Source organism: Pararge aegeria, chromosome 9, assembly GCF_905163445.1.
Source record: "Pararge aegeria chromosome 9, ilParAegt1.1, whole genome shotgun sequence".
NCBI classification, from domain to species: domain Eukaryota; kingdom Metazoa; phylum Arthropoda; class Insecta; order Lepidoptera; family Nymphalidae; genus Pararge; species Pararge aegeria.
Window position 1 is genome coordinate 12836028 of NC_053188.1, and position 26438 is coordinate 12862465.

The following is a 26438-nucleotide window of genomic DNA, read 5'->3' on the forward strand; positions in this document are numbered from 1 at the left end:
TGTCAACATTTTTACTGCCTAATTTGTTTTATTTATAAATAGTGATATAATGAAATAAAATATTAATATATTATTTTAATTTAGTGAGAACTTTGCCATACTGTAACATAAATATTGGATTGGACAGTTGTTTTTTAATGTAACCACTAATTAATTTAAATAATTCAAAGTCGTATTATTGCCTGGTTCTTAGTTTAACATTTACTATGTATATAAATCATGGATATTTTAGTTAAGCTTTACATTTTGTGAATTGGAATGTTATATTATTTTTATGGCACATTGTTAAAATCAATCAAACATATGTGATATAAGAGAGTGTAGGGTATATTTAATTAAATAAAATCTTTAATATTAATTATATGGGTGTTTCATTTGTTATATACAATTTTAAATTAGTATGCTAATTTTTCTTCATTAACCGGTTACCTTATAGCGTAACTCTGTAATAGTAATGTGATACAAATATTAATACAAGTGTCAAGCAACTGGCCACTCGTGGCTGCCTTGAGCAAATAGACGTCACTTTTGTTTTAATAGTTATAACTGTTTAAGTATTGCAGACATTATAGTAGGTATACACTTATTCCTACATATAGGTTGTGCCATGTTAAAATGTGCTTAATTTATACTTAAGTTCAACAATGAAAGGAGTTTCATTTTTTTTCATTCTTCTGTTTCTGGAAGTAAGTACATACACTTTAAATTGTTTAGATTTAATTGTCCAATGATTGCGAAATTCCTAAAAGACAAATTGATATTATTCATCATCATCACGACGTAATTAAATGAAAAGGTTCACCCATATTAAAGTAGTTTTCAGAAACTCCGCGCTTTACAACTAAATGTCTAAGTATTTCAAAGCTTTTAAATGTCAGAGCGTTAAAATCATCATGTTGGCCATTGGACGTCCATTGCTGGACATAGGTCTTTTGTAGGGAGTTCCGAATACCACGGTCTTGGGCCGCTTGGGTCATCCGTCAATTTTGTGAGGGGTCTACTAACGCTGCGTTTGAGCACAAAAGATCCTGGAGGGTCGAAGTGCATCCGCTGAAGCGGGCCTCATTACACAAGATAGATAGATAGAACGCTGCGTTTACCGGTTCGAGATCGACGTTCCAACACCTTAGGACCCACACGTCCATCGGTTTTGCGCGCTATGCACCCCTCCCACTGCCACTTTAAATTCGCGGCTCTTTAAACAATGTCGGTTACTCTGGTTCTCCTACGGATCTCATAATTTGATCATATGGAGATACTCCAAGCATAGTTCTCTCCATCGCCTTCTTACGAGGCCCAAAATTAGCGACCGCTATTGGGATGTTATGCGACATTTTAAAATAAGGCCTAAGTCTTAAAACTGCTTGAACGTAGGTTTGATCCTTTTCGTTTTACTACCGATTAAAACGTGCCGCTAGGCGTTTTTATGTTACGATGCGATGTGGCGTAGCCAATTATAGCCGAGGGGTATGACTACCATACTACCTAACAGGTTTGCCCGCTAACATCTGAAGGCTGCATCGTTACTACCAACCAGGACGGCTAACATGGGCAGGAGACAATTATATCTCCTGGGAAAGGATAAAGATTTATCTTCTCCCACAGCTTTAAATAAATAAATATACTACGACAATACACACATCGCCATCTAGCCCCAAAGTAAGCGTAGCTTGGGTTATGGGTACTAAGGTAGCTGATGAATATTTTGTATGAATATAATATACATAAATACTTATAATATACAGATAAACACCCAGACACTGAAAAACATTCATGTTCATCACACAAACATTTTCCAGTTGTGGGAATCGAACCCACGACCTTGGACTCAGAAAGCAGGGTCGCTGCCCACTGCGCCACTCGGCCGTCAGCTTAATCAACTCTCAGAGCATTGGGGTACAAGTGAGGGACAGAAATAATATACAAATAACATATGTGTAATAATAAACGCAGTAAACTTCTCCTATTAAATTTTTCGGAGATTTAGCAGGTGTACACGTTAATTATATCCTCTGTCAGGGCGTATCGGGGGATATATTTTTTGTCTCCTGCCTGTGCTAGCCCTGCTGGTGAGATTGCAGTTAAAGGGTGACTTATAGTGGAATAAAGAAAAAACTTCCAGTTTTAAAAGCTGTTATTTAGCATGTGAGTTTCTGGTTGAATTTTTTTATCCTTTCACAATAGATTGAGTTGGCATTCCATTGTAGTTGTCTATGCAATAATCATCAAATTTTCTTTCTGTCCCACCTATAATTATCACATGACAACCGGTGTATGCAATAACACCTACCAGTGATGTTGCAAAGTGCTTTTTTATTAAAAGCACGTAGGCATACTTGTAATAAATAAATTTTGTCTAAGTATTTGATTGTCCTATAAAGTCGCTTGGATGAGAGAGTTAGAAGATGGTTATTGGATCTTATCTATAACTTATTTTTCTATGAGGACGTTAATCCACCGATCTAGATTGATGTTTTAAAGATCTGTGTGATCAGGAGTTAAAAACGTTTTTAAATTATGCTATTTCCGTTGCAGGCTCATGGATCTTTTCTTGACGACTTTCGTAGCGCCATATCAAACATAAACAATGGTTTTGGAAAGTTAATAGGTGATGTTGTCACTGACGTAAAGGATACCATATACTGTACCATATCAGCCGTTGAACAAGTGCTGGTCCAAAATGGACTTCTTGATAAACGGACATTATATAACCAAAGATGTAAGGGTATAGAAAAACCAAATGTGCAAACCAATTTCCGAGACGGTCATAACAGAGCTGTCTCTCAAATTCGGAAACACTCAGTTATTCATCATAAACACTCTACGAGGCGCATTTCTCACGAATCAGTCAAAACGGTTAATAAAACAATAATTGACATAGGTACCAACATTTTAGGTAATCAAATGGACATGAAAAAAGTTCCGACTACGGATGAGGCTGATCGATTATCCGAAATAAGGAAAATACTACAGCAGGAATCGGAAAACATATCAGAAAACGTCAAAAATGAAATAAAAAAATTACACTTGGATAGTAAAACACCTGTTGAATCTATTTGGGAAGAGATACAACTTTTAAACGACTTACGTCGAAACAGTAAGAACGAAACCGAAGTTAAGGAGATAAGTCGGATTTTAGATAAAGTGACAGACGGGATGCATTCAAAAATTGATAGCCAAAAAATACTAGATACTCATAAATTAGAAGAACTTAAGAAAGTAGTTTTTCAAAAGAAAACAGATAATAATGGGAAACTAAATTCTTCAACAGAAAAACAAGAGCTATCCAAAAAGTCTAAAGACAGCATAGATGTGGAGAAGTTAAAGAAGAACAATATTAAAGACGAGGTAAATCATAAAAGAGATGGTAATACGCAAAAAGAACATAACCAATCTCAAGAAAAATCTATATTTAGCTTAGGTTTGGAATCATTAGGTTCGTTTTTTAATTCAATATCTGCTAGTCCTGATGATGTAGAAAACGCTAAAAAATTAATAACAGATAGTCAACATTCTGACAAGGTATTAAATTATTTCTTTAATGTGCACTAAGCCGATCGTGGTAAACATTAAAAATTATCTATAAATAAATAGCATTACTATTTGGTCACATTAATGCCTTTTATTTTTAACATAATATATACTTACTTGGAACTGGAATACAAGGTATATATTCCAGTTCCAAGTAAGTATATATCCAAGTAAGTATGGATAGACAAGTTCAATCTCATCGGGTTTTAAGTAATAAACCCTGAAAAACCTCCACCTAGTGAAATGCATAAGTTAGATGCACACATTTGATAAATTTTAAGTTAGTCTAAACTAACATCTAACTAGGCATCTAAATGTCATGCAAAGTTACACACACACAGAATTAAGAACATACAGAAACCGTGTACACTGCTATTGAAGCATCAAAAACCACTCGACCTTGTCCTTGTTCAGTTTGTTCGACAAACCGTTCTATGGTTCGTCGAACAAACGGTTATTCATTTCATACCATAAAGCAGATGTCAGTAATTATTTTACCTCTAACAGAGCGTTCAGTGTTCATCATAAAATGTGGAAATGGGAAAAGTTTGTGAGTGTAGGTAAACATTCCGCGGGTGTAAAGTGAAACGTGCGCGAGGCGTTTACTGTTTTGGACATAATGCACTGCATACAATAATGGCTGCATGAGAATTCTGTGTGTTTTTAATTCAATAATATATATACGAAGATATAATTATTTTTTAAGTTTTTCTGAAAAAATTATTTTTGTTAGTTTATTATATAGTTGCAACACCACCCTCAAAATAATTGCTCGACGCAACGTTTAGTTCTTGTCTACTTATAGTTTGTGTTTGTTTCGTATTACTTATGGAGGGTAGAGGTAAGGAGAGTCATCTTATATGGGAGAAAAGTTGAAAAAGTGTCCAGTTGATGCGCTAAATAACAGTTCAAAAATCCTCCACAATGGCGCTGGTGGATGCACAGGGTATGGTATGAATGTAGCAATCGTAGATGAATTGAAGTATGCCGAGTTAAAAAATTTAATGTCATTATCGACTAAAGTAGTTAATTATTGAGAATTTCAACAACTTACGTTGTACAAAATATTGTGGTAAATATAACCTTACTTCCTTGTTTATTTTTCAAGCCCACTCTAACAATATTTATATTTGGCGCTTCTTTTAAGAGTTACCTTGATGCAAATGTGGCGCCATCCTAATTTAATACATTTTGACGACACTTTTTCATATACACAGATGATCCTCCTTACCTCTACCCTCCATAGTATTACTTCTACTTATAGCACTAGGTATATTAGTAGTTTGGTACAGATTAAACAAATTGTCGCGCTGCGGCAATAAATAATTGAGTTCACCCGGAAACTTTGCAGCAGATTGTAATTAATATGTTTCAAATAGTTTTGCCATTAGATTAGATTTACGATAAGATTTACTTTAACTCAAACCTAACGTATACTATTCTATTTATTTACCCTGGCGCAAATGTGAGTGCTACAGGCTAAATTTGATAGCTTTGGCTGTCTGTATCATCGTACCGTAAATACGGATTTTACGGTATTATATTTCTAATGGGGACCGCATTAGAAAGTTTCATGCAGTTTAAATTATATATTAAGTATATAGGTCCGATTCAAACTTTATGACTTCTCGAACTTTGAGCGGTTCCATGCGCAAAATTCAATATTCAATCAGTTGACTACCTGCGCTAAGCTACACTCTTACCTACTTAGTTATCACGACGCACCGGCTGGTGTTCTTAGGGAGATTAAAATAAATAAATAATAAAAAAATATACTGCGAAAATAAATATATTAGCTTGTGTTATGGGTAATTAGGTAACTGATGAATGTTTTTATGAATAATATACATCATTACTTATAATATACAGATATACACCCACACACACTGAAAAACATTCATGTTCATCGCACATACATTTTCCAGTTTTAGCAATAGGCTTTGGCCACAGAAAACAGCGTCGCTGCCTAGTGCGCCAATCGGCTGTCGTCTCTCAATTCTATTAAACCCCTCTCTGGCTATTCCAACGCAAGTATTGATATACTTCAAAGCATTCACACTTCACACTCTTCTTGACGGCCGGTAGGCGCAACGACCCTGCTCTCTGAGTCCCTTGAGTTAGTATCAGAAGCTACACTTACTTTGGGGCTAGATGGCGATGTGTGTATTGTTGTAGTATATATATTTCAAAAAATTGAAATTGATTACATTTATTGAAATTAAATTATTTAATATTAAGGGTATTACTTCCTCCTGTATTCATCATATTAAGTTGACCTTCCTATGAGAGTCGATGCCTGCGCTTAGCAGTAGGACATGATGACGATGAAACGGGAATTTATGATTGATTGTCATAGTCTTAGATTGATAGTGATAATATAAAACAGGTTTTGACGACTTTCCTGGCGCAGCGTTGAGCAAGTACTCTGTGGTTTTAAATTGCGAGGTCCCTCGTTCGATTCGATTTATAAATTCTGCACTGTCTCTGGTCGGCAGGGTGATTATAACGTATCTCGCGACAGCAATGCGACAGGCGTCACTCAACTCAAACGTCACTTTTGTTTATTTATTGTATGGAATAGTGACTTTTGACTGCATTGATTGCAAGATTTACGCCTGTCGCATTGCTGTCGCGAGAAACGTAATCACCCTGCGGGTCTAGGCTTCGGCTTCGGCCGTGGCTAGTTTCACCCTACCGCGAAGACGTGCCTTCAGATACGATGTCGCGTAGAAACCGTTTAGGATGTGAGTTTAATAAAACTGCCATAAACCCTAACAGGTTAGCCCGCTACCATCTTAGCGGCTTATCATGCTCTCCGAGGAATGGTCCTTGACACCGCATATTTCTTAACTTCGGGAACGAAAATTCTTTAAATTCTTTTTAATTACAATATCTTAATTTTTTGCCTGACCCGCGATTTGAACCTGTCCAAGGTTCAATCGTGATCCGTTGGGGGCCAACATGGCAGTCCACTTAATAACAACAATTGCGATAATCTTAAAGAAAATCACAAGTTTAGCATTCGCCCCACCGTTTTAAATGTGGTGTATATTCGTCAGCGCGTTGATCACATTAAGTTCGAAATAATATGTGCACAAGTGTGCTCCAATACAATAAAATGTTGATTTTGAATATTTAAACAATTATGCGCACTTACCTAGGTACTTACAGCTTTGCTCTTCGATGAGCAGGTAGGTACAACAGCACACGTTCCTATAATTCTATTGTCTTATATTAAATAGAACGAATCGGCGTAACGGCGTATGTAGCTATGTACGTACGTGTACTTAGTATATGAATAATGAACGAATATTTACCAAAGAAACATAGGTTCCTATTTTAATAAAATAATAAAATCATCATCCCACACAGTCCCACTTCTGGGCACATGGATTCGAAACCAGGACTTCGGGATCCGCATTTAAACATGGTAACCACTAGACCAACTGGGCATATAAATAAAATAATACATCTATTTAATTCTATTAAAATTAAAATTAAATCTATTTTTTTAGATTTCCGTAGTAGTCAAGTCATAGCTCGGGGAACCAATGGACGTTGGGATACTGGAATAGCGACCGAAAAACGCAGCATTGGTCGGCCCCAAAAGTTGAAGTTATGATGCTTGGGACGGTAAAAGTGGCCCTAAATGCTTCATGCAATGTAACAAACAGTTGCTGCATCACCAGTTCCTTTCTTTTGGCTTCGACATGGCTTACACTCCTTAGCGTGTCTCGATTAAAAATCGCGTTAAAGTCGGTAATATAAACCTAGGTACTATTTATCTATATTTTGCACGAGTGAGCTGTACGAGGTCCCTCACTTTGATTTGAAAGGTTAGGGAAAAAGGTTAACATTATCCGAGAGAGCCACTTGAGTCAAGAAAGAGGCGGTCGGAAATGAGCAAGGTTTTTGTCCACGTCATTAGTCAATGTCCAGTGCTGTCGACGAGGGGCTGATAGGAAAAACTCACCGGGAACCCGTTAAAAATAATAAAATCTAAATTTCATGTACAAAAATAAATTAATAAAAAAATAAAGAAAGAAATTTGAGATGACAATCGAAATGCGGGGATTGTAAAATTAAAAGAATAATTTCTGTGAAGTGAAAGTTTAGTATCGTGTTTGACACTATTTCGATGTGTCCATTTTCTCTTTATTACCCTTAAGAATTTTAAATCAGAGATGAGGAGATCTGTAGAAGAACTTGATTTACCGACACTGCTCAACAAGTTGCGACGCTTAAGTTGCAATAGGCGGATCACATAGCTCGGAGAACCGATGGCCTAAAGTGCTGGAATGGCGACCCTCCACGAGGTGGATAGTCGACATCATGTGAGTCGCTGGGAGCCGCTGGAAACCAGCGGTCAGGACCGTGGCTTTTAGAACTCTCTACGAAGACCTATGTCCAACAGTGGAAGTCCATGGATTCAAGTAAACCTGTACAACTTAGACAGAAAAAAGAGTGTAAGCGAAGTGTTCCGTACACATTTAATTTGCTATAGTCTGCAAAAACCAGAAAGTCTGAGTAATACAACATGCGACTCGACCTATTGTCATCCATCATTAAACATTTGAAGAAAGTGTTTAGTGTTAGGAACTGTAAAATAAAAATGCAATAAATACACAGCAAAACTGAAAGTGTTTCACGATCATGACGAAATACGAGTATACCATGATGCGATCTATTCATGTTTCACTACGATCATGAGTTTATTCAGGATATGTTGACTCCTAAACACAAAATTCGTACTTACTTTTTGCAGGTCCACTACAGGTTAGCCCTTGACTGCAATCTCATCAGGTGTCAGTGATGAGGCAGTCCAAGATGGTAGAGGGCTAACCTTTTAGTTTCAATCGGTTTCTACGCGACATCGTACCGGAGCGCTAAATTGCTTAGCGGCAGGTCTTTGTCGTTCGGGTGGTAACTAGCCACGACCGAAGCCTTCCACCCGACGAGACCAGAGAAAATATAGAAATTATAAATTCCCAAAAAGCCCTTGCCGGGAATCGAACCCGGGATCTCCAACTTAAAACCAATCTTACAACTCGGTGCTGCGCCAGGGACGTCGTTAAAACTTCCAAGACATGTTTGGAAATACTGTGGTGATTATGGTCCAATTAGATATTCATTATTTATTAACAGCGGCTAAGGCAGTGTGCAACTTAGAATAAGTGAATTTTTTCCTACAAAGTTATGCTGTATTCTTTATTCCTTTTTTTAATATACTTGAACGAGCACATTATTGACGATTAGGTACTGATAATCACATATTGTTTTATTTTAATTTATTCTAGTTTCATTGATCATATTGTTACTGTTCATTTTGTAATAACTCATTCCTAGTTTGTTTTACAAACATTAAATTTATTACAGCTCAATTTATTACTGTATTTCCTATAGTCAATAGCCAAGACCGATAAAGACACGCCGCTTAGCGGCACGTCTTTATCGGTAATTAATAAAAAATTAATTTTCTCATGCAAATGCATATGAATTGATAAATTCACTAAAATATTTTGTATAATTACAAATAAGTAATGTAAATTTTCACAATATTTTATTTTCTAAGAATTCATTATAAGTGTAGAAAGCCTCCTCGACAAGCAAGACTTGGCTTGTTTGTCGAGAAGGCAGTTTTTTCTTAAATATATGCTCATTGGTTGCATTCTTATACTACCTGGTATCCTATTAAAAACTAACTTGCTTCTCTTAATTTTAATATAAACATACCTTTATATACATAACATACAAATACATAACATTTAAATACATAACATTCAATATATATTATATTTCTTTTTTCCTCCCTTTATTCACACTTATTTACATAATTATTTTTATTTCTTAAACTTGACTACTTTTATTTTTAGTTACTTAGGTACTCCAAAACATTATGACTTACATATGTACATTTTCTATCAGATATGAGTGTTTTCCGGTAAAGAATTTTCAGTACCTGCCCGGAGTTAGGAAATAGGCAGTATTACCCCCCGTGCCTCGGATAGCACGTTGAGCCGTCGGTCCCGGTTATTATCGCTCCAAAACCGTGACACCAGCCTCGGGCTACATCTGTAGCCTAAGTACATGATTTGCTAGCTCGCAATCGACGACTCATATTGGCATAGCAAACTCTGCATCGTCAAAATAAAATGTACCTAATGCCACTTGTTTTAGAGTTGGAAATCCTGTACTTCTGATTTCTATTTTACGTACGTTCTGTCATAACCGGTCTAAAGAATTGTAGGAAAATTTGAGTTTTATTCCAATCCGAATAAGAGTCATTTTACTCCGATATTCAAGTATAGGCGCTCTTGTTTGATGAAGAAGAATCCGCACAGTCTGCACATGATGTCAGAAGGATGTAGCAGGTGGGAGAAGTACGAGGACTTTTTCTGAAATGAGACCATAATATTATAACTTTATAGTGAAAGATCTATTGGTGCGCCTTGCCATACTTATGAAAAAGGCTATTTGATTACAATCGAGCAAATCTTGTATTAAGGCTGTAAGGCATGTTATCACATAATGTTAGTGATGCTCTTCGACGGGACAAGATAATGCTAGTTTTCGAGCTTCAGGCACTGACAATTCTACACAGACAATTATTACCTAACAATTACTGTCCCGATCAGGATCCGTAGTCGTATTATAATGAGTATTACGATAAACTTAAGGTTTATTAGTGTTTACCAAGCTTAATAATATTTTTAAAATATTATATTAATTACATTACATATCATTCAGTTTCTATGATCCAACTAAAGCAAAATATGTTATTGATTAAACTTATAGCCTATAATATTATATAAGTGTTTGTTTCTTTATAGTGACGCATTTTTGTTTCATCGAGTTTATAATCACAACGATTCTAAAGAAGTTTTACATCAAAAATCTTGTAATTTTTCTTAATTGGTTTAACATACGAGTATAGTCTATGAGTCCACCAATCCGCACTAGGTCGCACCGCACCAATCAGCGTGGTTGACTACGGCCTTGACCCCATCTCATTGAGGGAGAAGACCCGTGCCCTGTAGTGGACCAGTAATGGGTTGTTATGATGATGATGAGGATATAAAGCCTATGACACCTACAAATAATATGGCTTTCTATTGGTAAAAGAATCTTCAAAATCGGGTCAGTAGAGCCAGAGATTACTTACAACATCACAAACTTTACCTCAATAATATATTCTAGCATAGATGAAAGTACTTTCATAATTTATAAACTGCCTTATTATAACAGTAAGTCGTTATAACAACAAAGGTAAAATAAGCTTTTTATATCTAGCCGTCACTTAACATAGTATTTTCAGCATCAGTCATATTTTCAGATGTCCAGAAGTGAATTACAATTACATTAGTATTCAAACATGATACTTACAAATCTGTCTGTGTTAGTTCTGTAGATGCGAGTTACGACTTTGATGTTGTCAATAAACAATAAAAACGTTTTTTCATTAAGATACAAAAATGTTGAAGAGAGTAAATTTGTTCATCCTAGGATGGACAAGGACTATCCTTTCGATTTTATATATTTTTTTCTCTAGCGTGTATCAAAACATCCACAGCTTTAATGGTGCAGTTAAAAACATTTTCCAAATCATATTTCACGTCACTCACTAGTTTACTTATCCCAATTTTCATTCTGTCCAATATTAAACTGATCCCATTTATGAACGGAGCACTGGTAACCTAAAAACACAATAACGCATAAAATAAACAAGTTAGTATTTATTTAGTAGTAATTAAAAAATATGTATTCACCAAATGCACTGTTAGGCACAAAATTAATGCCATTAATATATTCTTCATATTTCTTTGAGTTATATATACGTAAACAGTTGTAATACTAAAGACATGTTATTTCGGACTGATGAGCAAATATTGCGCCATAGTATATAAAGCTGAAACGTAACTTACTGTTTATTTAACATTGTTTGAGGACACTGTGTATATAGATATAATTCACAAGCGAGGTTTTCTGGAAATGGGTATAATCTGAATACTATTGTCTTGAGGGTCTGAAGACCAGTCTTTGAACAGTGCGTGTTGCCAGTGATGACTTACGAATGTGAATCGTGGTTTAACTATGGGCCTCAAAGAAGTCTCAGAGGGCGAATAAAAAAGCTATGTCTTGAGTAGGAGATACGTACTCCAAACATAGCTTTTATACGCGATCAAATCAGAAATTAGGAGATCTGTAGAAGACCTAGAGTTTCCGAAAAAGCTCAACGATTCGCGAAGTTTAAGTGGCAAAAGGCGGGGCGAGTTGCGAAGAGCCGCTAGAAAACTTTGACTTTGAGCTCGTGTTTTTGAAATTCTGTTTGTGCTGGCGTGAAAACGTGAACGTGCGCTCGGACTGAAAGCAGCACTCTTTAGCTTTCCTGATACATTTCCTTTATTAGCAACAAAACTGCTGATATTGAAATTAAATCTCCGTAGAGGAATGACTAACAGCACTGTTGATGGAATATTAGGCAGAAAATTAGGGAGTTTGACTTTAAGCTTGTTGATTTAAAAATGTATGCAAGCTAGCGTAAAAAGTTTCGCTTTTACTGAAAGCAGCACTTTTTGGCTTCCTGGATCCATACCCCTTTGGGTAACCCCCGATGGGTTAAAGGGCTTTATTTGAGGACAAGAACAAAACGCTGAAATATCATTATTGTAACTTTTCGCAAATCTCAATACTAGGAGTCTAGAAATTTGAAGGGATTGCCCATACAGAAGAATGGCGCATTCATAAGCTGATGTTATTAAAGTGACTCACTCAGATAAGAACAAAATGAGAAGTTTATCTTTAATTATCTTTAAGTCAGGTAATCTGTTGCTGTTATAATATCAATTTGCACTCTTTGGAAATGGTCAGTTATTAATGGGCAGCAAAATTCGACCAACAGTTAATCAGCATATGAGAAAGTGCAAGCAAGTGTTATATAGTGAATTTTATAGCTCCTACACCCTTTACTAACATCATCATCATTATCATTATATCAACCCATTACCGACACATTACGGGGCACGAGTCTCCTCCCACAATTAGGGGTTAAGGTCGTAAGCCACCACGCTAGCCTAGTGCGGTTTGGTGGAATTCGCACACCTTTGAGAACACGGTTACTTCAAGATGTTTTTACGACGTTAAGTTTGAATTGAAACAAACTTTAAACTCCTATTTTAAGAAACAAGGAAGCTACATTTGTTTAATTTAGTGTTAGAAACAGTAATTACATCTTATATTAAGATATAATTATCATTTCTGTCTGTAGCACCAGAAAGAAAAGCGTGCACAGCTTAGCATATGCCATGCATTATAAGCATATACAAGACATGACACTGATATCGAGTTATTTATACAAAAAAAAAGTAAAGCCAGTATTTTTCTGTAAAGTGTTAGAAGCAGCAATAAGTTATAAATCGTAAGTAAGTTATTCAGTGTAAACAGAATATGACTTAAAGGTACAAATAAATGACATGCTTCATAAATCATGGGGAAGCCTGCAAGCATGAGAGTTCCTCATAATGTTCTCAAAGGAGTGTGAAGTCCTCCAATCATAATATCGTAACTATACTATCCCACTGCTGGGCAAAACTCTCTTCTTATATCAGAGAAACCAATCAAATGCGGCTTTGAGCTGCCGGTTGGGAGCTGTAAATCAAATTAAATTTTGCCATCGTAATTCTGTTTAACTAAAAACCACGTAATTTATCACTATCATCCGCTTAAATTCAATTATTTGCTTTTATTTCATTTTCATCTGGATTAAATGTTATTATTTATTAACGCATACTTATTAAATTATTTTACTAAAATTACTACATTCACAAGAAATAATGAAAAACTCTTTGCTGAGGTCAATAAACATTTAAAAAAGTTGTCTTAAAATAACCCTAATATCCGCCATGCTTGCAATTAACAAAGGCATTTAAGAACTAACGGGGATGACTAAGGCAATAGAAAAAAGGCTATGGTTCCCATATAATCGTCATTATCATCATCAGGCTACAAGCCTCAACTGCTGGACGCTAGCTCTCGGACGCTCCGAGAGCACGCTATCACCGGTCCTCCGCTTTACTCATCCAACCGCTTACAAATTCTTAAGGTAATCTATACAATGGGTTAGAGGTCGTCCCACACTGCGCCTACCCGTCCGCGGTCTCCACACCAGAACACGTCTGTCCCAACAGCAATCGATTCTACGACGGACATGACCCGCCCACTGCCACTTCAGCCTGATAGTTTTAACTGACCAAGCAGATGGTACGTAGAAAACCATTGCCTATAAACAAAGCATCACTTCGCAGGGCATGCAAGGAACACATCCTGCAAAGTGTTGCCCTGTCTCAATCTACCTGAGGCGTAGATGTGAAGCCTCAAATGTCTGTAATGACACCGGCACCCACGCCTTTCAGACCGGAACAAAGCATTTTTTTTTTTATGTTAGTAGCGGGCAAACGAGCAAGTGGGTCACCTGATGATAAGTGATCACCGCCGCCCATATGCAGCACCAGAGGAGCCACCGATGCGTTGCCGGCTTTTAAGGAATTTGTTTATCCGCCCCTTGAATAACCAGCTGTACCACTACTAAAATTACTTGTGCAATTTGACTTGACCTTACTACACCTTATACATTTTTCTTGTCTTTCTCATATTAATTGCTGCATTTCTATTATTAATATTCTACTTCCAGGTGCAATTAAAATTTTCCACTTTTAATTTTGCTGTTGTTGATAATTCTACAAAATACCCATGCTTTCATGCTTCTAGTAGATTATAAAATTTATGAAGTGGCTAACGTCTAGTAGCTGGCTTCACTGTGTATCTCCTGCTCATCATAACTTCAACATCTATTTCATACTTCGTGCTGCTGTAACATAGTTCTGTACCTGGTTTTATTTAGTAGCTAGAACTTATTGTTATACCTTGATGCATAGTGCTGAGTGTAAGGACATTTTTATTCTTCTAAGGCTGATAAAAGTCAAAGTTGTGTCACCAGTATTTAGGACAGACGTCTTGTATAATTCTTTTTAAGCCAGTTTGTACAGAAGTAGGTATTTCTCTTCCGACAGGGCTTATCCTGCTTCCCGCTTGTTAAAAGTGAAGTAAAAAAGTTCATACAAAATCACTTATTAGGTTTGTGATCATCTTTCCCAAGGGACGAGAACACATTTAATATATAATTTGCATTTTTGTCAACAGCCATTCAAAACTTTTAGCCATACTTATCTGGCTTTGAGCTCATGAACTAGGTAAATCGGCAAAGGCATTTAGATGGAAAAAGTTATTCGTAAATATGTATACACGGTATGTAACAAGCTTGTTCATTTGTGATGAATCCATACCAAATTTTTGAAATCATAGCCAATGCACCTCCGTGTACCTTACGCCGAACTAATGCTTAGAATCTTAATAATAATAATAAATAAATAAATATACTACGACAATACACACATCACCATCTAGCCCGAAAGTAAGCGTAGCTTGTGTTATGGGTACTAAAGATAAGATAGCTGATGAATATTTTTATGATTATAATACATATAAATACTTATAATATACAGATAAATATCCAGACACTGAAAAACAATCCTGTTCATCACACAAACATTTTCCAGTTGTGGGAATCGAACCCACGGCCTAGGACTCAGAAAGCAGGGTCGCTGCCCACTGCGCCAGTCGGCCGTCAACAAATCTTGGCAGGACAAAAACGAGCCGGCGGCGGCTATTCGCAAATTATTTAAGTAGTATTTAAGATCAATACTAGTTTCGTAGTATGAATTACTTAATACATCAAGTAGCATTAATTACCCCTTCTTTTTGTGAGTGGCTGCCATCTAGTTTTAGTGGCACCACAGTTTAGTGCAGTGCTACGGTGCCTGTGCTACGAAAGCTTGGGCAGCTACGCAGCTACAAAAACAAGCAAACTATAGGTGAAACGATCGAGATTCAGAACTTCTGCGAAAAAGCCTTTTTCGTATAGTCAGAAATGTAGAAGATTGTTCCAAGATAGCCTATGTAACTGCTTAGTGTTCGAAGAAGTAATTCGTAGTATTTTAAATTTATAAGAGCTTAGTCTGTTTCTTTGTGATGTATCTTGTGCTCGTTTAGGCATCGACAGTGTGCTTGAAGTGTCGCGACGTTATCGACTCGAAAATATTTTTAGATTTAGCCAGAGTTACGAGTATAGTCTGAAAGTGAATTTAAACGGTTAATAACGATTTTTACCCTTTTCTTAGCTATTCAATTATGCATTACAAAAATACAACATTTTTTTTAAAAAACGCAATCGTTCTAAGAAAGTTATTTCTTTTAATTAGTGGATTACTCAAAAAGGAGAGCCTTTTAAGGGATCAGAGAATTGTGTTTTTTATTCAATATTCAATTTGCGTTTTCTGTTTAAATAAGGAATTCATAACGTCACCACAAGTTGACGAAGCTTAGCGATAATTACATAGGACCTGATCAAAATACGAAAGAGTTTTAGAGTCGTGGAGGGCGCGCGGGGCAACTAATATTTGACAGGGAGCGAGGCCGAGGGCGCGCGGAGGGTGGCAAGGCAGGCGAGGCGAGTCGAGGCAAAGCGAGGCAAGGCAAGTGCGGGCGGGGGCGCGGGGGCGTGAGGCGTGTCAGCACGCCAGTCGGCACCGCGCCGCGCCCGGGTTGCTTGCTGCCTCCGCGCCCTTTACGTAACGATGCCCGAGCCCGTGAGCTGATGGCCGCGCTCGTCTGGTGGCTGGCGGCCTGCTGCCTCGTACGCGCCGTCGCCGCCGGCAACCCCGACGCCAAACGCCTCTACGATGACCTCCTGTCCAACTACAACAAACTAGTGCGCCCCGTTGTCAACACAACCGACGTCCTTCGCGTCTGCATCAAGCTAAAGCTTAGCCAGCTCATCGATGTCGTAAGTGCGCTCCGCGAATCAGTGATGCCGAATCACATCGTGTTTCATTGTTACTTGTGATAACCGACTGACCTATATTAACTGGAATGCATTGTGCATGAATTTTCATTTTGCGTTCGTGCGTCACATTTGGTATTTAAATGGACACAAATTACTACCAGCGACCCAGTTTTTTGATCGCAGCATTACACAAACCTTGTAAAAGCTTTTGTAGAGGGAATACTCAGTCAGTGTCGTCTTCGCGCTCCCTCGTATCTCCATTCTCGCGCGACGCCGCGCTGTCTCTCGTTATGTATTTTGAATCGGATTCCATAAATCTTTCAAATGGGGATAGCGGTTGCCGTTGGTTCATTTTAAATTTTGACTGTGAATTACTTTAGTCACCTTCTTCATTTTAATTTTATAACCTGAAATTGGGAATGATGATTTATAACTTCTTGTTTAAACCATCTTAATATCAATATATAATATATATATATAATATATATATATATATAAATAAATATATATTGTTTAACTTAATTAAACAACATATATTTATATATAATTTTCTTGGTCTCCACAAATCAACTATAAAAGTCATCCAGATAAAAAAAGGTACAAAGTTATTTTGCAAGCTTTTATGAGGTTATTATAATAATAGATTATGACTAATATATTATTATAAATATTATAATATGAAATAATTACTATAGCTACAAGAGGCTGATGAAATATTTCTATTCTATATCTTGGGAAATATCTTATTGATGGAATAAAGTAGAGTTAGGAAGAGTGTTAATGATTCGCGCTCATAAACCTAAACATAGATATCTTTAAGTCACGAGCCTTTATGTATAATAATGTATACATTTTATTATTTATACATAATTATAACGTTAATAAATCTATTTACGATCGGTTTTAAACAATACAACAGATGATGTCCTATCTCATAATCATCATATCAACTCATTACCGGCCCACTACGGGGCACGGGTCTCGTCCCACAAAGGCCGTAGTCCACCAGGCTGGCCCAGGGCGGATTGGTGGACTACACACACCTTAGAGAACATTATGTAGAACTCTCAGGCATACAGGTTACCTCACGATGATTTCCTTCACCGTTGAAGTAAGTGATATTTTAATTACTTAAAACACTTATACTCGTACCTTAAAAAATTTAGAGGCGTGCTGGGATTCGAACTCGGCCATCCAAAAGTAAAGTCGAATCCTACCCACTGGGCTTGGCTATCACCGCTTCTTCTTCTTTTCTCTCTAGAATCAACCCTCGTGAACTGATACAGACATCCTTTCTACAGTTGGACGAAAAATGTAACCTTCTTTCGCATGTCAATTGTCATCAACCATTTTTGGCAGTTGGCTCTTGGTACTACTTAGGCATTTCAGATTAAGTCTCTCCATGATCTAAAAATCATTTTTCGGAAATCTTAGTTCTTGATTGCATACCTCAAAATGTATGCAATCGTCTCTGGCTTTCTTCTTCGAAATCCAAGTTTTACTACTATGTAAAAGACTAAAACGAACATAGCACCTGAGAATTTTAGTTTCATTCTTTAATTGATCATTTTGGTATATTTATTGCAATTTTCTAGTAAATCGGATATCACACCCGTAAATTTTCACCCTCTTTTGCCTGACACTGAAGGTATGCTTTGTTTTCCCAGTCGTGCTGATTTACTAGTAAATAAACATGAATAATTTTATAATTTTTATTAGTGTTTTTACCTAGACTTGGAGGAATTATCAATTTTATAAATTTAAAATGCGTATAATAATTTTCGTAACCGACAGGTTTTGAACCTGCGACTCTCTGGCAATCGCGGCCTGAGTGCTTTTTCCAATTAAGCTACGGCTCTCCTACCATTGATGCCAAAATTAGTATATGCCTTTTACACCATTCTTATAGTATCTAGTAGGAAACGTTGCAGTTTCGATCTACCTTTTTTCCCCGTGAATTCCCACATCGTTTAGTAATCTGACCAGTTGTATATATAGTTTATAACTAACAAACATATTCATAGATGGCTCAGCGAAGCTAGAGTATTTCATATAGTTTATATATATATATATATATATATATATAAACTATATGAAATACTCTAAACAACCATATTCATAGATGGCTCAGCGAAGCTAGAGTATAGAATACTCTAGCTTCGCTGAGCCATCTATGAATATGTTTGTTAGTTATAAACTATACTACGACATAACACACATCGCCGTTTGTGTTATGGGCATTAAGATGACTGATGAGTATTTTCATGAATTATATACATAAATACTTGTAATATACAGATAAACCCACAGATACTGAAACTTCTGAGAATCGAACCCACAGCCTTGAACTCAGTAAGCAGGGTCGCTGCCTACTGCGCCATCTGTCGAATAGATAAAGATAAGGTTGAATTTACAATAGATTTATTAGACCGTATAACGATCATCATAAAGGATTGGGGATCTGCCGAATCAACATTTATCGTTGACACAAATGATTATGTTAATTTCAGATACCCACGTGAATCCGATCTAAACACTTTGGCTAATATTAGCTAGTTTGTCTACTTTAAATTGTGCCGATGATTTTATCATTACTATTGGTAGGATACAACTAATAGTAATGATAAAGTCATCGGCACTTAGGTAGTAGATACGGTAGGTAGGACTTCTACTTCACTTTCGGGGGAGCGAGTTCGAATCCCTGCAGGAACCTCTAACTTTTCTAAGTTATGTACGTTTTAAGCAATTAAAATATCACTTGCTTCAACGATAAAGGAGAATATCGTGAGGAAACCTGCATACCTGAGAAATCTTCATAATGTTCTTAAAGGTGTGTGAAGTCCACCAATCCGCAATTGGCCAGTGTGGTGGCCTTAACATCTTCTCGCTGTGGGAGGAGACCCATCCCCTAGTGGGCCGGTGCCGGTAGTGGGCCGGTGCCGGTAGTGGGCCGGTGCCGGTAGTGGGCCGGTGCTGGTAGTGGAACCTGCATGTTGTTCGTACACAGTATGAAAGCTACCCTAGCTAGTAAATTAGTTTTAGACACGAAAATTAAATATTAGGAATCGACTAGAGCAAGGTAACTCGCATACCAGCATAACATGATTGAGTAAAATTTTAAAATAAATCGTACCAAAAATTATAAAATGCCAAAAAAAGATTTCGCGAATCTGTATGTGACAAAAGATTATGTCCACCAATTTTTCTTACATGATAATAAAATAAATACTTTCATTTGAATATATTTTGTATGTAGATTGTACCTTGATTGTGCTTGCTGTACAGAACGCAAATCCTTAACTCCTAAAGGAAACGGTATTTTCAGTACGGAATCCTATTCAAGTGAATCCATCTGACACTACACTGTTTTTTTTTGTATTCTAACAATCTTCGCGTAATAAAAATCCACAGAAAGGTTTTCATTAAAATTTTCTCCGGGGTAAAAGTTTATCAACAAATCCGGGAGCCAACTGAAAAACGTGTTAACTGTACATGAATTTTCTTTGTGCGTCTTGTATTAAAATGGGAAAAAGGGCTGTGCTCAAATTAATTTGAGATTTGATGTTTTTAAGGCGTTGTTTTTTCGCTAAGCTAGTAAACTAAATATTAAAATCTACATATGTGATATCGGTGTTTTCAGAATAACCGTATACCCGTTACGTATCAGTTTATATTGTTGACAATATTTTTACTGATTCGGTCTCCGTTTCGAGGGAACCGAGTTCGATGACCTCTATCTTTTAGCAGTTCGAATATAATTTCGGAAACCTGCATTCCTGAGAGATCTCCTGAAGTTTACCTATCCGCACTTGGGCAGCGTGGTGAAACCCTTTTCACACTGAGAAAAGACCTGAAATAACATATTTGTGAAGTAGTACGCGTAGTAGTAGGATTTATTGAATGGTATCGATTTATTTGCGCTTTCCGAATAAATTCTAACACCACCTTCCTAGTAATCATTCTTATAGGAGAGTTTTAGAGCTTAGACTCTCCAAGCTGCCTTAAAACAGGTTGACGGGCATAGGCGAATAATAAATCATAAGTTTTATACAACTGTGTGTATACTAACTACCTCGCTGGTTTAGTACTTAGTATGTCCTAGGCTTGCATCCCGGTTGAGGCCAAAACTGAAAAACGGTTTTTCTGCCCGGAATTAGGAAATTGGCGGTGTGATCCCCCATGGCTCGGAGAGCATGTTAAGCCGTCGGTCACGGTTCTCACTAACTTGTATTAATAGTCGTTAATGCCCATCAACCTGCCTGGAAGCAGCGTGGTAGGTTTATTCTCTAAAAATCACTCTCCTATAAGAGAGGAGGCCTGTGGCCAGTAGCGGGAGGTTGATAGTCTGAGGATATGTGTGTTTCTTATTACTGAATTTTGTTAAAAGTACCAAATCGCACAGGTGTTTTAATTTTTTATGAGAGCTACCTGCGGCTGTTTCTGTTTAATAAATAACAAGGATGTTAATCATACTAACGTTCTGGTACTTGGCATGGTTGGGGTAACTATAGATACTAGGTGAGTAGATGTTGAAATACTCGTACCTTCAGAACATCCATCAATAAAAATGATTAAATCATTTATTCATATTCTTACTTCAAAGGGGATCAATGGAAAGTTGATGGTTCTACCACAAATCGATGGCCATTATGCAAAACATGTGCCGATACACTTGACCTAATATTGGCTTCTCCACGACCCGCTTCGATCATTCATTCCTATCCTTTTTTCTTTTAGATAAATCGATTAAGTGTGCTGTAAGATTGCGATAATATTTATACGATATCATACAAGATTATATTTTGATACTGCAAAAATGAATGGCTGTGCGCGTGTATATGAAAACTCGACAATGGCGTGACTTATTCCGCGTTGTTTTTTTTTTGTCTAATACTGGGGATGTTCAGGAAAAAAGGAAATAAGTACCTAAAACCCCAAAGAATATATCGAAATAAGTAGTTTTGTAGGTATGCGAATTGCCATTATTACTTTCAGTAGTGTGCAGTTTACCGGATTATCTTGTTATCTTATCTTATATCTTTAAACGAGCAATTCTTGTGTACATATAAATGGAATCTCTGAATCGGCTCCAACGATTTTCATGTAATTTAGTATACAGGGGGTTTCGGGTGCGAAAAATTGATCAAGCTAGGATTCATTTATATTGGACATACGACTATTTTTTTAAATCGACTCATTCGCGGACGAAGTCGCGCATATCCGCTAGTAGTATAGTAAACACGCATCAAAATGGAACATAAATCCTTAGGCGGTACTAAAACTAACTTAGTGGATGACATACCAAGTTAATTTTAGTACTGCCTAGTAGACACTAGTCTAGCGTGAGCTACAGGCTCCAACCGCTTCCCACCTGACCTACGCCTACAGAAAGGATCATCACCATTATAGACACAAAGCCCGTTCACTTCAGGGTACAAATCACCTATCAGAATGAGAAGGGTGTACGGGAGCTATGGTGATATATAGCTATGATGCAGGATTTTTGTAGCACCATCTAGTTGTGTAATGTGGAGACCGCTACAAGGGCCGTAGTCCAAAAAGATAGTCAAGGGGGTATTGTTAGACTGTAAACTACAAAAATCGAACTTCATAAAATTGCATAGTACTGGTCCAGATCCAATGTAAATTCGAATATATACCTAATAGAATCCCAGATAATATTACAGAAAAAGAGAACGATAACATGTTCATATGCACCTGTAATTTGTTTTTTAAATAATAACACTTATTAAGATTAATATAGGTAGACGTAGAATAAGCTAGTTTGTAAGGTAGTAATTGTAGACCCACAAGAGCTACATAGTCACTTTAGTGACTCAGCTCTTTAAAAGAGATAAAAAAAAACACTTATAAAAAAAATTAAATATTATAAATTTTCATTATTAAATGGCCCGCCTCTAGTTACTGCGCACTAACAGGGTTTTCATTAGAAGTGCTTTTGATTGTTGTGATATTATAATGGACAATTTATGAGTAATGTAAAAACGCAAATAGCTCCGGAGGTGCGTGCCGGTGATCGTACTTGGTTCCCCCAAAGGGGAAACTGAAGTCGTAACCACTAGGAAAACAAACCGCGAAAGGAAACATAAATTCCTATGTTTATGAAGCCACCAAATACATATAACTGCGCCAAAGAGTTCGTTAAAACCTTTTTTCTCGGAGTGATTTTCAAGATTTAGGCCCGTGCGTGCTAAATGAAGATCAGTGGAGCCGTTTAGACTTGTTTTTGCAGGAGCGTAATTCGAAGCTATACGTATTGTTGGTTATCTAAGCATGCGTGGAATAACAGCTCGCTATTACGGTCATACATTAATGCTTGGAGATGACTGCGGTTCTGCGTACCGAAATTCTGTAAAGTTTGGATTTAATTGTTAACAGTCAGTATGAGTTGTGTACAGAGTTTCGTAAACTTGAATAAACTTTTACAGTTTAAAATTTTAATAGGAAATACGGATTTTATGCTAGGTCGAAGTCTCAGGTAACTGTTATTAGGTAGTCTATCTATCTGTCCTATCATCTGTCTGTCCGTTCATCCCTCTATGTGATGTCTAAATTAAAATAAAAAGTAAATTAAAATTTGAAAAGATTTCTTGGTTTGTAGGGTTGTCCAACCCCATTTCTCGGAGAGCACGTCGGTCCTGGCTACTGTTCCTAACATGTTGTGATAATAATTGTTTTTCAGGCCATGCCGATGGTAGCAAACACGTAATGCCCGGTTACTTAATATGCGGATAAGATAAAACATTTTTATTTCACTAGTATTATAATAATTAGTTAGGTTATATTTACCTAAGGAACATTGACCTTTAACGGTATCCTGTCGTTGCATAGGTCTATTATTTGCAAACGTTATACAATATTACAGTATGTTTACCGCAAAGTTTTAATTCATGCCGTAACCGCTCGCACTAAATATGGAATATGAATTTCATAGTCCGTTAAACCAACCAATCCAATGTTTTTCAGGTCGCGTGCCGTTCAAACCTGGAAACTGACTATTGAATTTATGTTAACTCAAATGAAAATATAATAGGTATATTAATACTTTATTGCGCACTAAAGAAAAAGCTATTCACATGACTTATGCCTACCCAATGACGGAAGGATCATCATAATCAGTATCGTTCCAGTACCAGCCCATTTCAGGGTACAGATCAACTATCGGAATGAGAAGGGCTTAGGCGGTAGTCACAGTCGAAAATATCTTTATTCAAATAGGCCCATGGTTGACACTTATAAATAAATAAATAAATAAATATACTACGACAGTACACACATCGCCATCCAGCCCCAAAGTAAGCATAGCTTGTGTTATGGGTACTAAGATGACTGATGAATAATTATAATATGAATAATATACATAAATACTTATTATATATAGATAAACACCCAGACACTGAAAAACATTTATGTTCATCACACAAACATTGTCCAGTTGTGGGAATCGAACCCACGGCCTTGGCTCGGAAAGCAGGGTCGCTGCCCACTGCGCCAATCGGCCGTCACGCGTACAGTCCACCACGCTGGTCAAGTGGGTATTGGAAGACTGTAAAGTACCAAAATTAAACTTAAAATTGCATAGTTCTGGTGCAGATCCAATGTACATTCGAATATATTATAGAATCCCAGAAAATATTACCTTCAGAAAAAGAGAACGATAAGTATTCATAAGTACCCTTAAACTTATTAATGTACGGTAAACGATTTAAAAATATATATATATGATAATTATGATAATTTTTATTATTAAATAGTCCGCCTCTCCACTACTCCAATCGGTGCGCCAAAGAGCTCGTTAAAACCTTTTTCTCGGAGTGATTTTCAAGATTTAGACCCGTGCGTGCGAAATGAAGTACAGTAGAGCCGTACGAAGGAAAGATGTAAGAGAATTAATTAAAAATTCACAAACATGCGGTGTACCTATCGCCTTAATATACAGGCTAATATACTAAACAAAATGTAAGAAAACGAAAAAAAAACTGCCTGTGGAACAGTATAATTAAAATAAAAACTTTCAATAAAATAACGATCAACAATTAAACAAGATTTAAGTGTTTAAGTATCTCAGATTTCAAATTTTGATTACAGACGCAATCAATTCTTTTTACTTTCCAAAAGTTTGATAATTATAAGTTTTGCAGGCTTTTGTGCAAGCGTTCCTGTTATCCGACTTTCAAAAAGGCAGACGGAGGGTTCTTTTTTAGAACGGTTTTTTGAAGTGCAAATCCTTAATTATTTTTTATGAACTCGACATTTCTTTGCGATTTTTATCCACGTTTTTGATACGTACCGCTATGATGTGGAACGCCCTCCCGGCAACCGTGTTTCCTGCCACGTATAATATATCTATAGGCTTTTTCTAGGCAGGCGTGCTCCAACCTAGACCTCCTCATTGCTTTCTAACCGGCTTGATTGTCGTCAAGCGCTGGCCTATCCATAACTATGTATCTCATCTATATATATATATCTATGTATGATATGTATCCAATAACTATGTATCTACCTAAATACTATATGCACCCGAAATTAATACCCATCAGCTGAACTTGTTAGTCCCGTTGCAACCAAATCTTTTAAAAAACTTTACATGTTTAAAAATAGTGCTGTCCTTTTCTATGGGATATAGTGGAAGGGTTACAGTTTTTGACCTTACAGCACATACATGCACAAAACTTAACTAAATAGGTAAGTTTAAAAACAGAAGATAGGGATATATCTATATTTTTAACTACCAAGCTTCTTCAATACGGGTTTTAGTTAATGAACTCCAACGGTACCTAATGATAAAAATCTTTATTATGAGAAACGGCCAGATTCTTCAACTAGATATTGATAATGGTTGCAATGGTGGAGGTACAATGGACTATATTTCAAAGGCTTGGGTGAATAGAAGCGAATTCAGTTTAAGTAAATAAAAAGTACCTTTTTAATCACTTTTATTTCCATCTAGCACTACTCGGCTTGGATATTTATGTAAAAGATTTGATTTGATATTGAGAACGTTGTTGCGTAAAGAAAGGGTAAACAATTACTATTTTGTTTACGTACCTATATTAGGTTTTTGGGGATGAGAGCTTTATATATTTCATAGGAACCGAGAATTATTTCTTAGGTTAAAAGCAGCCTAAGAAAGGTATTGGCCTATAAACTTCCTCATATGCTAAAAAAACGTTCCCTTGCTACATAAAATCAACAAAACACACTATCGCGCTTCTTATATAAGTAAAGATTTGATTGAAATGAAAGGATGCAAGGTATATAACTGATTGAAGGGTGGTTGGTTATCTTTGCTTATTTAAGGAATAGCTTATAAGAATTCCGTTTGCCAAGTTCATCCAAAATTCAATCATATCTGCACTTTCAGTGTTTTCCGTTTTAGAACATTTCTTTTGTGCACAATCATCGTATATTTTTGCTAGTTATGCTATGTGGCTGACGACTGTGCTACTGAGATAAGGCAGGTTTGAGGTTTGAGGGTAGGTATCTTATGCCTCAGAAACAAACCCAATATTTCCGTATGCTTTGAATGTCACAAATATAAGTTGCTTTTTGAAATCAGTGAATCAGAAAATATTACTTTACAATTAAATTACGTATAGCGACTGGAGAACGCAATATAAAATAAAATTACCCAATCCCCGGATTATTATGTTAGTAACCAAAATAACTCATTCCTCAAACCTTCAACAAAGAAAACTAAGAATAATATCACAGGCTACTTAAAACATAAAACTCATCGAAATGGCGCAGGAAAATACTCAGAAAAAAAAAAATTAAGACAAAAATGGTACCAAATAAGTAAATTAAGTAGATATTATTTTGATCCTTATCGCGCACAACCATGTTTGTTGCTCAAATCACTTTTTGCGAAAACATCATTAAATCTTCCAACTAATATTATAAGAGAAAGTGCTCTCACACAAGCGTACAAGTGGTACGCGCTTCGTCCAGGATATATAAAAGGTATTTAAATTAAGAAGCTATAAAC

General features: G+C 36.5%; 2 protein-coding genes and 1 long non-coding RNA gene across 3 annotated transcripts in view; 2 read left to right on the forward strand and 1 right to left on the reverse strand.

The window, feature by feature from the left end:
* The first annotated feature begins 644 nt into the window (after positions 1–644).
* Positions 645–3552, forward strand: LOC120626484. Its single transcript, XM_039894011.1, has 2 exons — positions 645–686; positions 2536–3552. The coding sequence occupies exons 1-2, from the start codon at positions 645–647 to the stop codon at positions 3550–3552; spliced, it is 1059 nt and encodes a 352-aa protein (XP_039749945.1).
* Positions 3553–9397: 5845 nt separating this feature from the next.
* Positions 9398–16792, reverse strand: LOC120626189. The gene is made up of 3 exons (XR_005658844.1): positions 16625–16792; positions 10915–11225; positions 9398–9926 (listed from the first exon to the last, which is right to left on the reverse strand). It is a non-coding gene; the product is annotated as an uncharacterized LOC120626189 (long non-coding RNA).
* LOC120626188 (acetylcholine receptor subunit alpha-like) overlaps positions 16179–26438 on the forward strand; it is a 63812-nt gene continuing 53552 nt past the window's right edge. The window contains exon 1 of the mRNA XM_039893565.1: positions 16179–16429. Within this exon, the coding sequence (XP_039749499.1) occupies positions 16241–16429 (189 nt within the window). The 5' untranslated portion in view covers positions 16179–16240. The remainder of the gene's footprint in view (positions 16430–26438) is intronic.

Coding starts and splice junctions, on each gene's coding strand:
- LOC120626484 (XM_039894011.1), top strand. CDS start 645: ATGAAAGGAGTTTCATTTTTTTTCATTCTTCTGTTTCTGGAA. Junction 687..2,535: donor TCATTCTTCTGTTTCTGGAA/GTAAGTACATAC, acceptor TTTCCGTTGCAG/GCTCATGGATCTTTTCTTGA.